The sequence below is a fragment of the Anomaloglossus baeobatrachus genome, chromosome 2 (assembly GCF_048569485.1).
Source record: "Anomaloglossus baeobatrachus isolate aAnoBae1 chromosome 2, aAnoBae1.hap1, whole genome shotgun sequence".
In the NCBI taxonomy this organism is placed as follows: domain Eukaryota; kingdom Metazoa; phylum Chordata; class Amphibia; order Anura; family Aromobatidae; genus Anomaloglossus; species Anomaloglossus baeobatrachus.
The window spans coordinates 795,946,902-795,959,163 of record NC_134354.1 but is presented as its reverse complement, the minus strand read 5'-3'; the positions used below and the strand labels follow the sequence as shown (position 1 = coordinate 795,959,163).

Sequence of the window (12,262 nt, the reverse complement as noted above, 5' to 3'; positions counted from 1 at the left end):
TCGCACCTGCGATGTCGTAGTGTGCAAAGCCGGCCTAAGGGGTACTTTGCACACTACGACATCGCAAGCTGATGCTGCGATGCCGAGTGCGATAGTCCCCGCCCCCGTCGCAGCAGCGATATGTGGTGATAGCTGGCGTAGCGAAAATTATCCCTACGCCAGCTTCACATGCACTCACCTTGCCCTGCGACGTCGCTCTGGCCGGCGACCCACCTCTTTATTAAGGGGGTGGGCCGTGCGGCGTCATAGCAATGTCACACGGCAGGCGGCCAATAGAAGCGGAGGGGCGGAGATGAGCGGGACGTAAACATCCCGCCCACCTTCTTCCTTGCACATAGCCGACAGGAGCCGCGATGACGCCAGTAGGAGATGTTCCTTGCTCCTGCGACTTCACACACAGCGATGTGTGCTGCCGCAGGAACGAGGAACAACATCGGACCGTCGCAGCAAGGTAATTATGGTTTTCGCCGACGCTACACCGATGATACGATTACGACGCTTTTGTGCTCGTTAATCGTATCATCGAGCCTTTCCACACTACGATGTCGAGAGCGACGCAGGAAGTGCGTCACTTTCGACATGACCCCACCGACATTGCACCTGCCATGTCGTAGTGTGCAAAGTGCCCCTAAGGCTTTTTGCGTAGTCTACCACTTCATGGCTTATCTGCTATCACTCCTTACTTCCACTTCACATTATCAGCACTTATACATGTTGCTCAGTTATACCTGCAGTTTGCTTTGTGTTCTCTCTGTTTTTTTAATGCTGTTTACTAAATAAAGGATCAAAAAGCTTTTTCCACCAATAAATGGACCTACATTGTTTGCGTCTTGTTGTTTTACAATGGATTAAAATGCGCAAGAAAAAGTCACACTCACATGAAATAATGCACATTACTAAAAGGATAATGATAAATACTATAAAAACACACAACGTATCAGAAAATATCATCAGCAGCCTATGAAGGAGGTGGTCCTGCCATCGTGGTCCTCCTGGGTGCCACCAACCTCACAATTGTATTGTCATGTGAATTGTGTCCTGCGTCTTTGTAAATAATGTATTGCACTTTTCATAGGTATAATGGACAGTAATACCTGCATAATGGCTGTATAATGACTGTAGAGAAAGCACTAATTAAGTGTTGGGACTAGGCCACAATGGGAGGAGTTAATCTCTAAGGTAAGGGACAGTTTCCTGTATGACTTTAGATAGAGCATTGTTTATGACTAGAGCAGACCTATGGCCTGGGAGGTCGTCAACATGCAGCGGGTGACTCATGGCAAACAACAAAGTGAGATAGCGTGATCCAAGAGTGTTGACTGAGACATAGACCAAGAGACACCATCCATGCTGGAGACCGATTGCCCAATGAGGTGGCTCCATACAGCAAAAGTCCAGAAGACAGGACATTAGCAATAATGCCTCAAGCCTAAGAGGTAACAGGCCAGGACAGACTACGGGATTGAAGTCGGGTTTTCCAAGTGGGACCTCCTCTAGCGTCTGCAAGCAAAAGGCTCTTCACTGATACTATGGCCCATCTCCTATCCCCCACATCTATGAGGAGAAGAGATGTGAACATGAAAGCATCTGGGAACATGAGGCTCTATTCTTGCCTTAGTGGTATCCCATACTGTACAAGGAGAAGAGACGTTAAGCAGCAGAAATGTAAAACAAACTATCACGGACTGAACTGGGTTGTGCTTAATCTCACAGGACCAGAAAGGACAGGAACAACCCAGTGACAACCAGAACTGTGTCTGAATATGTGCTGAAGAACGGGAACTGTTTTGAAGTTACGTGCCCATTATCTAACATGTAAAGTTGTTTCTGAAGATCTGCTAGGTAAACAGTTCTTGGCTATAATGGACTGGTGGTCTTCGAGTTAGTCTGAATGGTTATCTGATCCGTGCCAGTCGAAGGCGACAGCATCATGCGGCCTGTTGAGAGGTACAACTCACACGACACAAGTCCACACACCCAGTCAGGACCATGACTTCCATGTAGCGTGTTGGGAGTCAAACCCTCGCCCATGACTACTGTCCGGCTACACTCTACACCTACACATAAGACAATGGTGTTATAATCAGCCTGAATATCTACCGGAGCTTCTTGCTATGCTGGCCCTGATGGGCAGGATTAATCTTTCTAATGCGTCCTGCATTTTCATCTAGTCAGCTGTTCTTTGCCTAACCCTATCTTTTATACCCCCTTGAGCTTCGTACAATGCTCCAGACAGACCTGGGCACCTGGTGATATAACTGGTGAAGGATGTGGTCTGGTGTCAATCTGTACTATGTTCTTTATCTAAGAAACTGCATTGAGTCATAATTGAATTGCAAGAAGCATTAATCTAGGAGAATTCATCTTTACAATACACTTGCAGATCAGAAGTGACTTGTGCTATGATGGGGCCAAGTGTTCGGTAACTGAGCACATTAATATGACCCATATCCCTACCAGTGTCTATCTTATGTGATTACATGACTGTGTGTTGGATTTTATGGACCTGTTTGCATTGAATGTGGCTGAAACTCCTGACCTGAATAATGTGGGGGACACACATACACTTGGCCATATTGTATATATGGTAGCACTTCACGAGTAGATTCACTGGTGTCTATTTGCCCCAGCAGGTCTCCTGTGCTTCATGGAATTATCCAACGTGACCAGCTTTCACCCGGACTACTTCCTCTTGATAGGATTTCCTGGTCTGGAAGATTTTCATCTCCTGCTCTCCATCCCATTCTCTATCATGTATATTATGGGTTTGGTTGGAAACACCATATTGTTAATGGTCATCTCAACCAGAAAGGCACTCCATCAGCCCATGTACCTGTTCCTGGTGATGCTGGCCGCCTGTGACATCCTCCTGAGCTCCACCACCTTACCCAAGACTCTCTGCATCTTCTGGGCCAATTGTCAGAAGATCTCCTTTAATGGTTGCCTCATCCAGACATTCTTTATTCACTTCAGTTTTGGCACGGAGTCGGCTATTCTGTTGACCATGGCTTATGATCGATACTATGCTATTTGCCACCCTTTGACATACACAATGAATCTTACGAACTGGTTCATTATGAAGTCATTGGCCTTCGCCCTAGCCCGCAGTGTGTTAATGGTCACTCCTTTTGTTTTCCTGCTTGACAGACTGCCCTACCAATACAGTAATGTGATAGAGCACACGTACTGTGAGCACATGTCCATGGCACGGCTGGCCACTGCCGATATACTGGTGAATGTGGTGTATGGGCTCATCATAGCGGCTTGTGCCACTGGTGTAGACATCACTCTTATTGTCTTGTCTTATATTGAGATAATCCGGGCAGTTCTCAGACTTCCATCCTCAGAAGCTCGTCTCAAGGCCTTCAATACGTGCGTGTCTCATGTCTGTGTCATCATCCTCTTCTACTCTCCGGCCTTCTTTTCATTCATTGCTCATAGAGTTGGCCATAAGTCTGTTCCTTTAAATGTTCACATCTTGGTGGCCAATCTCTATGTCCTTGTTCCACCTATGATGAATCCAATAATCTACGGAGTAAAGACAAAAGAGATCAGACACCGGGTGGTGGCCATGTTCTGTATTGGGACTAGACAAAGCCTGACATAAGAAATGAGTGGGCCATTTACTGAAGAGCATGTTTGGGTTATAGGGTGTAGTGATGTCATGTTCCTTATCAACTGTCTCATATCTGGTGGCCCAAGGTAGGATGTTTTAGAATATGGTCAGTCCTGGGACTTGCTGAGGTCCGGTGTTAGATCCATCCATGGATAACATCTGCATGGAGCTTGCGTGATCTTACCATGTCGTTAGTTTACAGATGAGCAGTAATGACACCAATAACCCTGGACTCACAGATCCACTAGGAGATAACTGCGAATTTGGATATTAACGTTTTTATCTGTATTTAGGTGCAGGTTTGGATACAGTCATGTCATTGAAGTCTTATAAGAAAATATTTCCCACTTCATATATTGCTACACATTTCACAATTTTAATTGTAAAGATCTACAATAAAATTCTGAGACAACCCTGCCAAGAATGACCCCGTACTGGTCTCCTGAATTGTGGCACATTTACTGGATTATCCTCCAGTATGGGACTTATCTTATGGAAACCAGTTTAAGAGAAGCTTTTCTTAAGGTTCCCATACACATAAAAACAAACGAACCTGAGCATAAGGTGGTATATGTGTGATAGGAGCGCGTTCATGTCGCCATCTAGTGGCTGGTGTAGATAGTCTGTGGTCACAATGAGGATAAGGAGTTACGTTGAGGATCAGCCCCTGAGGGTGCAGCTGGTCTCTAGGAGTAGAGGGCAGACTCCATCTTAGATCAGTAGAGAGTAGTGTGGCGACAGGTGTGTAGAAGAGCGAGGCCGCAGCGAATGGGTGACTGTGGCTACTACAACCGTGACATTCAGTGGACAGACAGGGAGTGGAGGCCCGGGGAAGGATTCTAGAAGTGAGGACGTAAAGAGGACGACCTCCATCCCACTATAAGGTGCTCCGGCCCCGGACTCCACAGAGACTCGTCTGTTGTCATCTGTCTCCATTGATACGAGTCCTCAGGAGGACGTTCAGCATAGACCGGGGCAGATAGGGTGATAAAGTAATGGACGTTAGATGAGCTGAATAGTCAGTGTACTCCGGTCGACGACCGTATCATCAGTGAGTGAGTCCCTGTGGGTGGGACGCCGATCTCGAGCCGATGGGGACTGAAGAACTCTGACGTGTGAGCGTCCGAAGCTAAGCAGTGTAGCCACGTACGGACCGGTGACATCCATGATGACAAAGTGTACGGAGAAGCCCAAGGGAAAAGTGTACCCTAACGTGACGTGTACCCTAAAGTGAAATGTACCCTGAAATGAAGTGTACCCTAAAGTGAAATGTACCCTAAAATGAAGTGTACCTTAAAGTGAAGTGTACCCTGAAATGAAGTGTACCCTAAAGTGAAATGTACCCTGAAATGAAGTGTATCCTAAAGTGAAATGTACCCTTAAATGAAGTGTACCTTAAAGTGAAGTGTACCCTGAAATGAAGTATACCTTAAAGTGAAGTGTATCCTAAAGTGACGTGTACCCTAAAGTGAAGTTTACCCTGAAATGAAGTTTACCCTGAAATGAAGTGTACCCTAAAGTGAAATGTACCCTGAAATGAAGTGTACCCTAAAGTGAAGTGTACCCTGAAATGAAGTGTACCTTACAGTAAAGTGTACCCTAAAGTGAAGTGTACCCTAAAGTGAAGTGTACCCTGAAATGAAGTGTACCTTACAGTAAAGTGTACCCTAAAGTGAAGTGTACATTAAAGTGAAGTGTACCCTGAAATGAAGTGTACCCTAAACTGAAGTGTACCCTGAAATTAAGTGTACCTTAAAGTGAAGTATACCCTGAAATGAAGTGTACCATAAAGTAAAGTGTACCTTGAAATGAAGTGTACCCTAAAGTGAAGCATACCCTGAAATGAAGTGTACCTTAAAGTGAAGTGTACCCTGAAATGAAGTGTACCCTAACGAACGCGTTCGAGTCTTGTGCCCGCAGTATCAATGTGCGTAACATTAAGTAAAACACTGTTGTTGGAGGAGATCTCCGCGTGTGTCAGTGATGCCCTGGGGGACGGGTCCTGGTTTGTTGGAGGAGATCTCCGCGTGTGTCAGTGATGCCCTGGGGGACGGGTCCTGGTTTGTTGGAGGAGATCTCCGCATCTGTCGGTGATGCTCCTGGGGACGGGTCCTGGTTTGTTGGAGGAGATCTCCGCGTCTGTTGGTGATGCTCCTGGGGGACGGGTCCTGGTTTGTTGGAGGAGATCTCCCCGTCTGTCGGTGATGCTCCTGGGGACGGGTCCTGGTTTGTTGGAGGAGATCTCCGCATCTGTCGGTGATGACCCGGGGGACGGGTCCTGGTTTGTTGCAGGAGATCTCCGCGTCTGTCGGTGATGCTCCTGGGGACGGGTCCTGGTTTGTTGGAGGAGATCTCCGCGTCTGTCGGTGATGCTCCTGGGGACGGGTCCTGGTTTGTTGGAGGAGATCTCCGCGTCTGTCGGTGATGCTCCTGGGGACGGGTCCTGGTTTGTTGGAGGAGATCTCCGCGTCTGTCAGTGATGCCCCGGGGACGGGTCCTGGTTTGTTGGAGGAGATCTCCGCGTCTGTCGGTGATGCTTTTGGGGACGGGTCCTGGTTTATTGGACGGCCTGAAGCAAGGTATGACTTGCATAGTTACATAGTTACGTAGGGTGAATAAAGCCCCCGGTCCATCCAGCTCACCTTCTTTCATCAATTATACATTTCATCACTGAATCATCTGTAACCCGCAATGTTGTATGTACTGAGGAAATCATGGGCATTGGGGGTCCGTGCCCCTCACACTTAGTCACATGACCCATTTTCAATATTGAATAGAGGTATGAATCATACCCGACTCCCCATAGAGCGCCCATAGTGCGGATCACACGGATCACGTCTTATCCTTATATACATCACTTTATCCTACTCTCCAGCTTCATCATCAGTTCTGACAAACGTCAATTTGCTAAAGGGTATTTGACCCCACACAATCATCACAGCATTGGTTATATGCAAAGTGTGCACCCGAGATGGGGAAGTCAGCAAACACAACTTAACCCTTACGGTTGTACCATACTTATCCTTTAATATCTCATCTCTGGATACCTTTTCTCTCATCCGCCTCTGGTGGTTGTCACATTTGCTCAGACAGACTTTCTCTAAGGCCGGGGCCAAACGAGATTTTGTGCGAGTGCTCGCATGACATTCGGCTCACGCTCCCAGCACAGCGGGAGCCAAGTGTCATGCGACTGTGGTCCGATCATGCGATCAGACCACAGCTGTGGAGGGGAGGAGCAGCGCTGCGGAGGGGAGGGCCAGTGCTGCGGAGGGGAGGGCCAGTGCTGTTGTGGGGAGGGCCAGCGCTGCAGAGGCGAGGGCCGTCGCTGCAGAAGAGAGGGCTGGCGCTGCAGAGGAAAAGGTCGGCGCTGCGGAGGGGAAGGTCAGCGCTGCGGAGAGGAGGGACGATGCTGGGGAGAGGAGGGCCGATGCTGCGGTAGGGAGGGCCAGCGCTGCAGAGGGGAAGGACGGTGCTGCGGACAGAAGGGCTGATGCTGCGGTGGGAAGGGCCAGCGCTGCAGAGGGGAGGGCCGGCGCTGCGGTAGGGAGGGCCTGTGCTGTGGTGGGGAGGGCAGGCGCTGCGGAGGGGAGGGCTGGTGCTGCAGAGGGGAGGGCAGGCGCTGCGGAGGGGAGGGCCGGTGCTGCGGAGGGGAGTGCCAGTGCTGTGGTGGGGAGGGCCGGCGCTGCGGAAGGGAAGGCCGGCGCTGTGAAGGGGAGGGAAGGATTTATCTCCCCATCTCCACCATTGCCGGCTGATGCGAGAATTGCATTGTACTCCGCTGTAATGTGAGTGTAATGTGATTTTTCTCTCGCCCCCATAGACTTGAATGGGTGCATTGCACCCGCAGCAGGCTGCCATTGTTTTCTCTGTCAAATAAAGGCTGAGAAAGAAATCGTTCATGGGAGCGGCCCCATAGAGTAATATTGGTCCGAGTTGTATACGATTTTTTTATCGCATTCCACTCTCTCCATATTACTCGCCGTGTGTCCTAGCCCTTACTCTCAGGTACGTGCTGTTTTTTCATGCCTTAAACTGACTGTGCTATTTTGTATCTCTGCCGACCCTTAATTCATGGAAGATTTACTTATATATTTCTATTCATTCTACCATTGTAATGCAAGTTTATGTGTACAGATCCTCATCCCACACATATGTGACTCCCAATCACCAACACGGGGCTGTCATCACACGTCTGCACCAACTGTGCTTGTAGAACAATTTCTTCATTACATTTTCTCATTAAGTTTTTATCGTCCTGTTTTTATATTAATTTCTTATGAGTTTTTGAGTATTTATTTGTTTTTTTTTTTTATCCAATTTTATCTGTACTTTATAGATCACTTGTCCTTGAGAAAGAACCACCAGGGGGTCGTAATGTTGGCCATAATATATCACATGCCTGTAGTCCACTTTTATTAAATAATCCACTGTACATATAGGTATATATATATACACAGTACAGACCAAAAGTTTGGACACACCTTCTCATTCATAGGCATCAAACCTATGAATTAACACACGTGGAATGAAATACTTAAAAAAGTGTGAAACAACTGAAAATATGTCTTATATTCTAGGTTCTTCACAGTAGCCCCCTTTTGCTGTGATTACTGCTTTGCACACTCTTGGTGTTCTCTTGATGAGCTTCAAGAGGTAGTCACCGGAAATGGTCTTCCAACAATCTTGAAGGAGTTCCCAGAGATGCTTAGCACTTGTTGGCCCTTTTGCCTTCACTCTGTGATCCAGCTCACCCCAAACCATCTCGATTGGGTTCAGGTCTGGTGGCTGTGGAGGCCAGGTCATGTGGCGTAGCACCCATCACTCTCCTTCTTAGACAAATAGCCCTTACACAGCCTGGAGGTGTGTTTGGGGTCATTGTACTGTTGAAAAATAAATGATGGTCCAACTAAATGCAAACCGGATGGAATAGCACGCCGCTGCAAGATGCTGTGGTGGCCATGCTGGTTCTGTATGCCTTCAATTTAGAATAAATCCCCAACAGTGTCACCAGCAAAGCACCCCCCACACCATCACACCCCCTCCTCCATGCTTCACGGTGGAAACCAGCCATGTAGAGTCCATCCGTTCACCTTTTCTCTGTTCTAGAGATGAGGTGTGTCCAAACGTTTGGTCTGTACTGTATATATATTGTGTTTGCTGATATAACAAAAGTGCATATCTGTATGTGTAATTTTGGTTAAGTATTGTATCATGCAAGAACAGAACTTCCTAAGATGGACAAAACCGGCTGCAGCTAAACATATAAGTACGTAATCACGTGACACTTAGGGGGGCCGCACTTACTGGAGGGCTTCAAGGACACGACACACGCTGTGTGAGGCTGCAGCATGAGACGCTATGGCCTAAACCATTCAGGATTGAAGCAAAGATGAAGGAATGAAGGAGCGAACCTCGGCTGATTTAGTAGAGAAATGAACTATTATCTGCTGGAATCTCCATAGAAACCGTTCCGTAAGATGAAGGGAAATGCTTTTGTCTTCACTTTTGCATCTTTCTTGCACAATGAACTCTTGTTTTTTTCTGTCATTTTTATTCTATATAAATACATTTTTTCATTTATAAACCTTTCTTGCGCCTCATCGCGTTCTAAAGTGGGCTTTACTCGCTGCGATATCGGTGCCAAGATCGCAAGCGATCGTACCCGCCCCCGTCGGTTGTGTGACCTGGGCAAATTTCTGTCCATGCCGCACAACCTCACTTACCCCCGTCACACGGCTTACCTGCCCCGCGACGTCGCTCTGGCCAGCGATCCGCCTCCTTTCTAAGGGGGGCGGTTTGTCCGGCGTCACAGCGACGTCACATGGTAGGCGTCCAATAGAAGCGGAGGGGGCGGAGATGAGCGGCTGGAACATCCCGCCCACCTCCTCCTTCCTCATTGCCGGTGGAGGCAGGTAAGGAGATGTTCCTCGCTCCTGCGGTGTCACACGTAGCGATGTGCGCTGCCGCAGGAACAACCAACAACATCGCTAATAAACAGAAAATGATTTTTTGTTTCAGGACGACCTCTCCGCGGCAAACGATTTTGACCGCTTTTGTGATTGTTTAAGGTCGCTCATAACTGTCATACGCTGCGAGTTCGTTAATGACGGCGGATGTGCGTCACAAACACCGTGACCCCGACGATAATTCATTAACAAAATCATAGTGTGTAAAGCCCCCTTTATTTAAAAAAAATATGTAAGTCATATATTTTTTAACACCAGTACTCAAAATGTATTCTGCCAGTATCTTTGGGCTCAGCGGGGTTTCCCTTTAGCTGAAGCCAAGAATGATATTATAAAGCCGGTGAATGGCGACATATAACAAGTAATAGAAGACATTGGCAGACTTATCATTGCTGCATTGTTTTCATTCAACACGATGGGACTAGAGATAAATCTAAAACATATTGTGTCATCTTTAACAATAAAAGACATTGTGTGAACATCTGGCATTAGTGGTTGGGATACTAACACCCTCATTAGTGACTCCTTTCCACTAACACCCTCATTAGTGACTCCTTTCCACTAGCACCCTCATTAGTGGCTCCTTTCCACTAACACCCTCATTGGTGGCTCCATTCCACTAACACCCTCATTGGTGGCTCCTTTCCACTAGCACCCTCATTAGTGACTCCTTTCCACTAACACCCTCATTGGTGGCTCCATTCCACTAACACCCTCATTAGTGACTCCTTTCCACTAGCACCCTCATTAGTGACTCCTTTCCACTAGCACCCTCATTAGTGACTCCTTTCCACTAGCACCCTCATTAGTGACTCCTTTCCACTAGCACCCTCATTAGTGACTCCTTTCCACTAGCACCCTCATTAGTGGCTCCTTTCCACTAGCACCCTCATTAGTGGCTCCTTTCCACTAGCACCCTCATTGGTGGCTCCTTTCCACTAGCACCCTCATTAGTGACTCATTTCCACTAACACACTCATTAGTGCCTCCTTTCCACTAACACCCTCATTAGTGACTCCTTTCCACTAGCACCCTCATTGGTGGCTCCTTTCCACTAGCACCCTCATTGGTGGCTCCTTTCCACTAGCACCCTCATTGGTGGCTCCTTTCCACTAACACCCTCATTAGTGGCTCCTTTCCATTAGCACCCTCATTAGTGACTCCTTTCCACTAGCAACCTCATTAGTGACTCCTTTCCACTAGCACCCTCATTGGTGGCTCCTTTCCATTAGCAACCTCATTAGTGACTCCTTTCCACTAGGACCCTCATTAGTGGCTCCTTTCCATTAGCACCCTCAATAGTGACTCCTTTCCACTAACACCCTCATTAGTGACTCCTTTCCACTAGCACCCTCATTAGTGACTCCTTTCCACTAACATCCTCATTAGTGGCTCCTTTCCATTATCACCCTCATTAGTGGCTCCTTTCTATTAGCACCCTCATTAGTGGCTACTTTCCATTAGCACCCTCATTAGTGACTCCTTTCCACTAGCACCCTCATTAGTGACTCCTTTCCACTAGCACCCTCATTGGTGGCTCCTTTCCACTAGCACCCTCATTGGTGGCTCCTTTCCACTAACACCCTCATTAGTGGCTCCTTTCCATTAGCACCCTCATTAGTGACTCCTTTCCACTAGCACCCTCATTGGTGGCTCCTTTCCATTAGCACCCTCATTAGTGACTCCTTTCCACTAGGACCCTCATTAGTGGCTCCTTTCCATTAGCACCCTCAATAGTGACTCCTTTCCACTAACACCCTCATTAGTGACTCCTTTCCACTAGCACCCTCATTAGTGACTCCTTTCCACTAACACCCTCATTAGTGGCTCCTTTCCATTATCACCCTCATTAGTGGCTCCTTTCCACTAACACCCTCATTAGTGGCTCCTTTCCACTAGCACCCTCATTAGTGGCTCCTTTCCACTAGCACCCTCATTAGTGACTCCTTTCCACTAGCACCCTCATTGGTGACTCCTTTTCACTAGCACTCTCATTGGTGGCTCCTTTCCACTAGCACCCTCATTGGTGGCTCCTTTCCACTAGCACCCTCATTGGTGGCTCCTTTCCACTAGCACCCTCATTGGTGGCTCCTTTCCACTAGCACCCTCATTAGTGGCTCCTTTCCACTAGCACCCTCATTAGTGACTCCTTTCCATTAGCACCCTCATTGGTGGCTCCTTTCCACTAGCACCCTCATTTGTGGCTCCTTTCCACTAGCACCCTCATTGGTGGCTCCTTTCCACTAGCACCCTCATTAGTGACTCCTTTCCATTAGCACCCTCATTAGTGACTCCTTTCCACTAGCACCCTCATTGGTGGCTCCTTTCCACTAGCACCCTCATTGGTGGCTCCTTTCCACTAGCACCCTCATTGGTGGCTCCTTTCCACTAACACCCTCATTAGTGGCTCCTTTCCATTAGCACCCTCATTAGTGACTCCTTTCCACTAGCAACCTCATTAGTGACTCCTTTCCACTAGCACCCTCATTGGTGGCTCCTTTCCATTAGCACCCTCATTAGTGACTCCTTTCCACTAGGACCCTCATTAGTGGCTCCTTTCCATTAGCACCCTCAATAGTGACTCCTTTCCACTAACACCCTCATTAGTGACTCCTTTCCACTAGCACCCTCATTAGTGACTCCTTTCCACTAACACCCTCATTAGTGGCTCCTTTCCATT

General features: G+C 47.7%; 1 protein-coding gene across 1 annotated transcript; it reads left to right on the top strand.

Annotated features, from left to right (window-relative positions):
* Window positions 1–2,647: 2,647 nt before the first annotated feature.
* LOC142290113 (olfactory receptor 52E4-like) lies at window positions 2,648–3,607 on the top strand. Its single transcript, XM_075334046.1, has one exon. It carries the CDS (start codon window positions 2,648–2,650, stop codon window positions 3,605–3,607), a length of 960 nt encoding a protein of 319 aa, XP_075190161.1.
* Window positions 3,608–12,262: the final 8,655 nt, after the last annotated feature.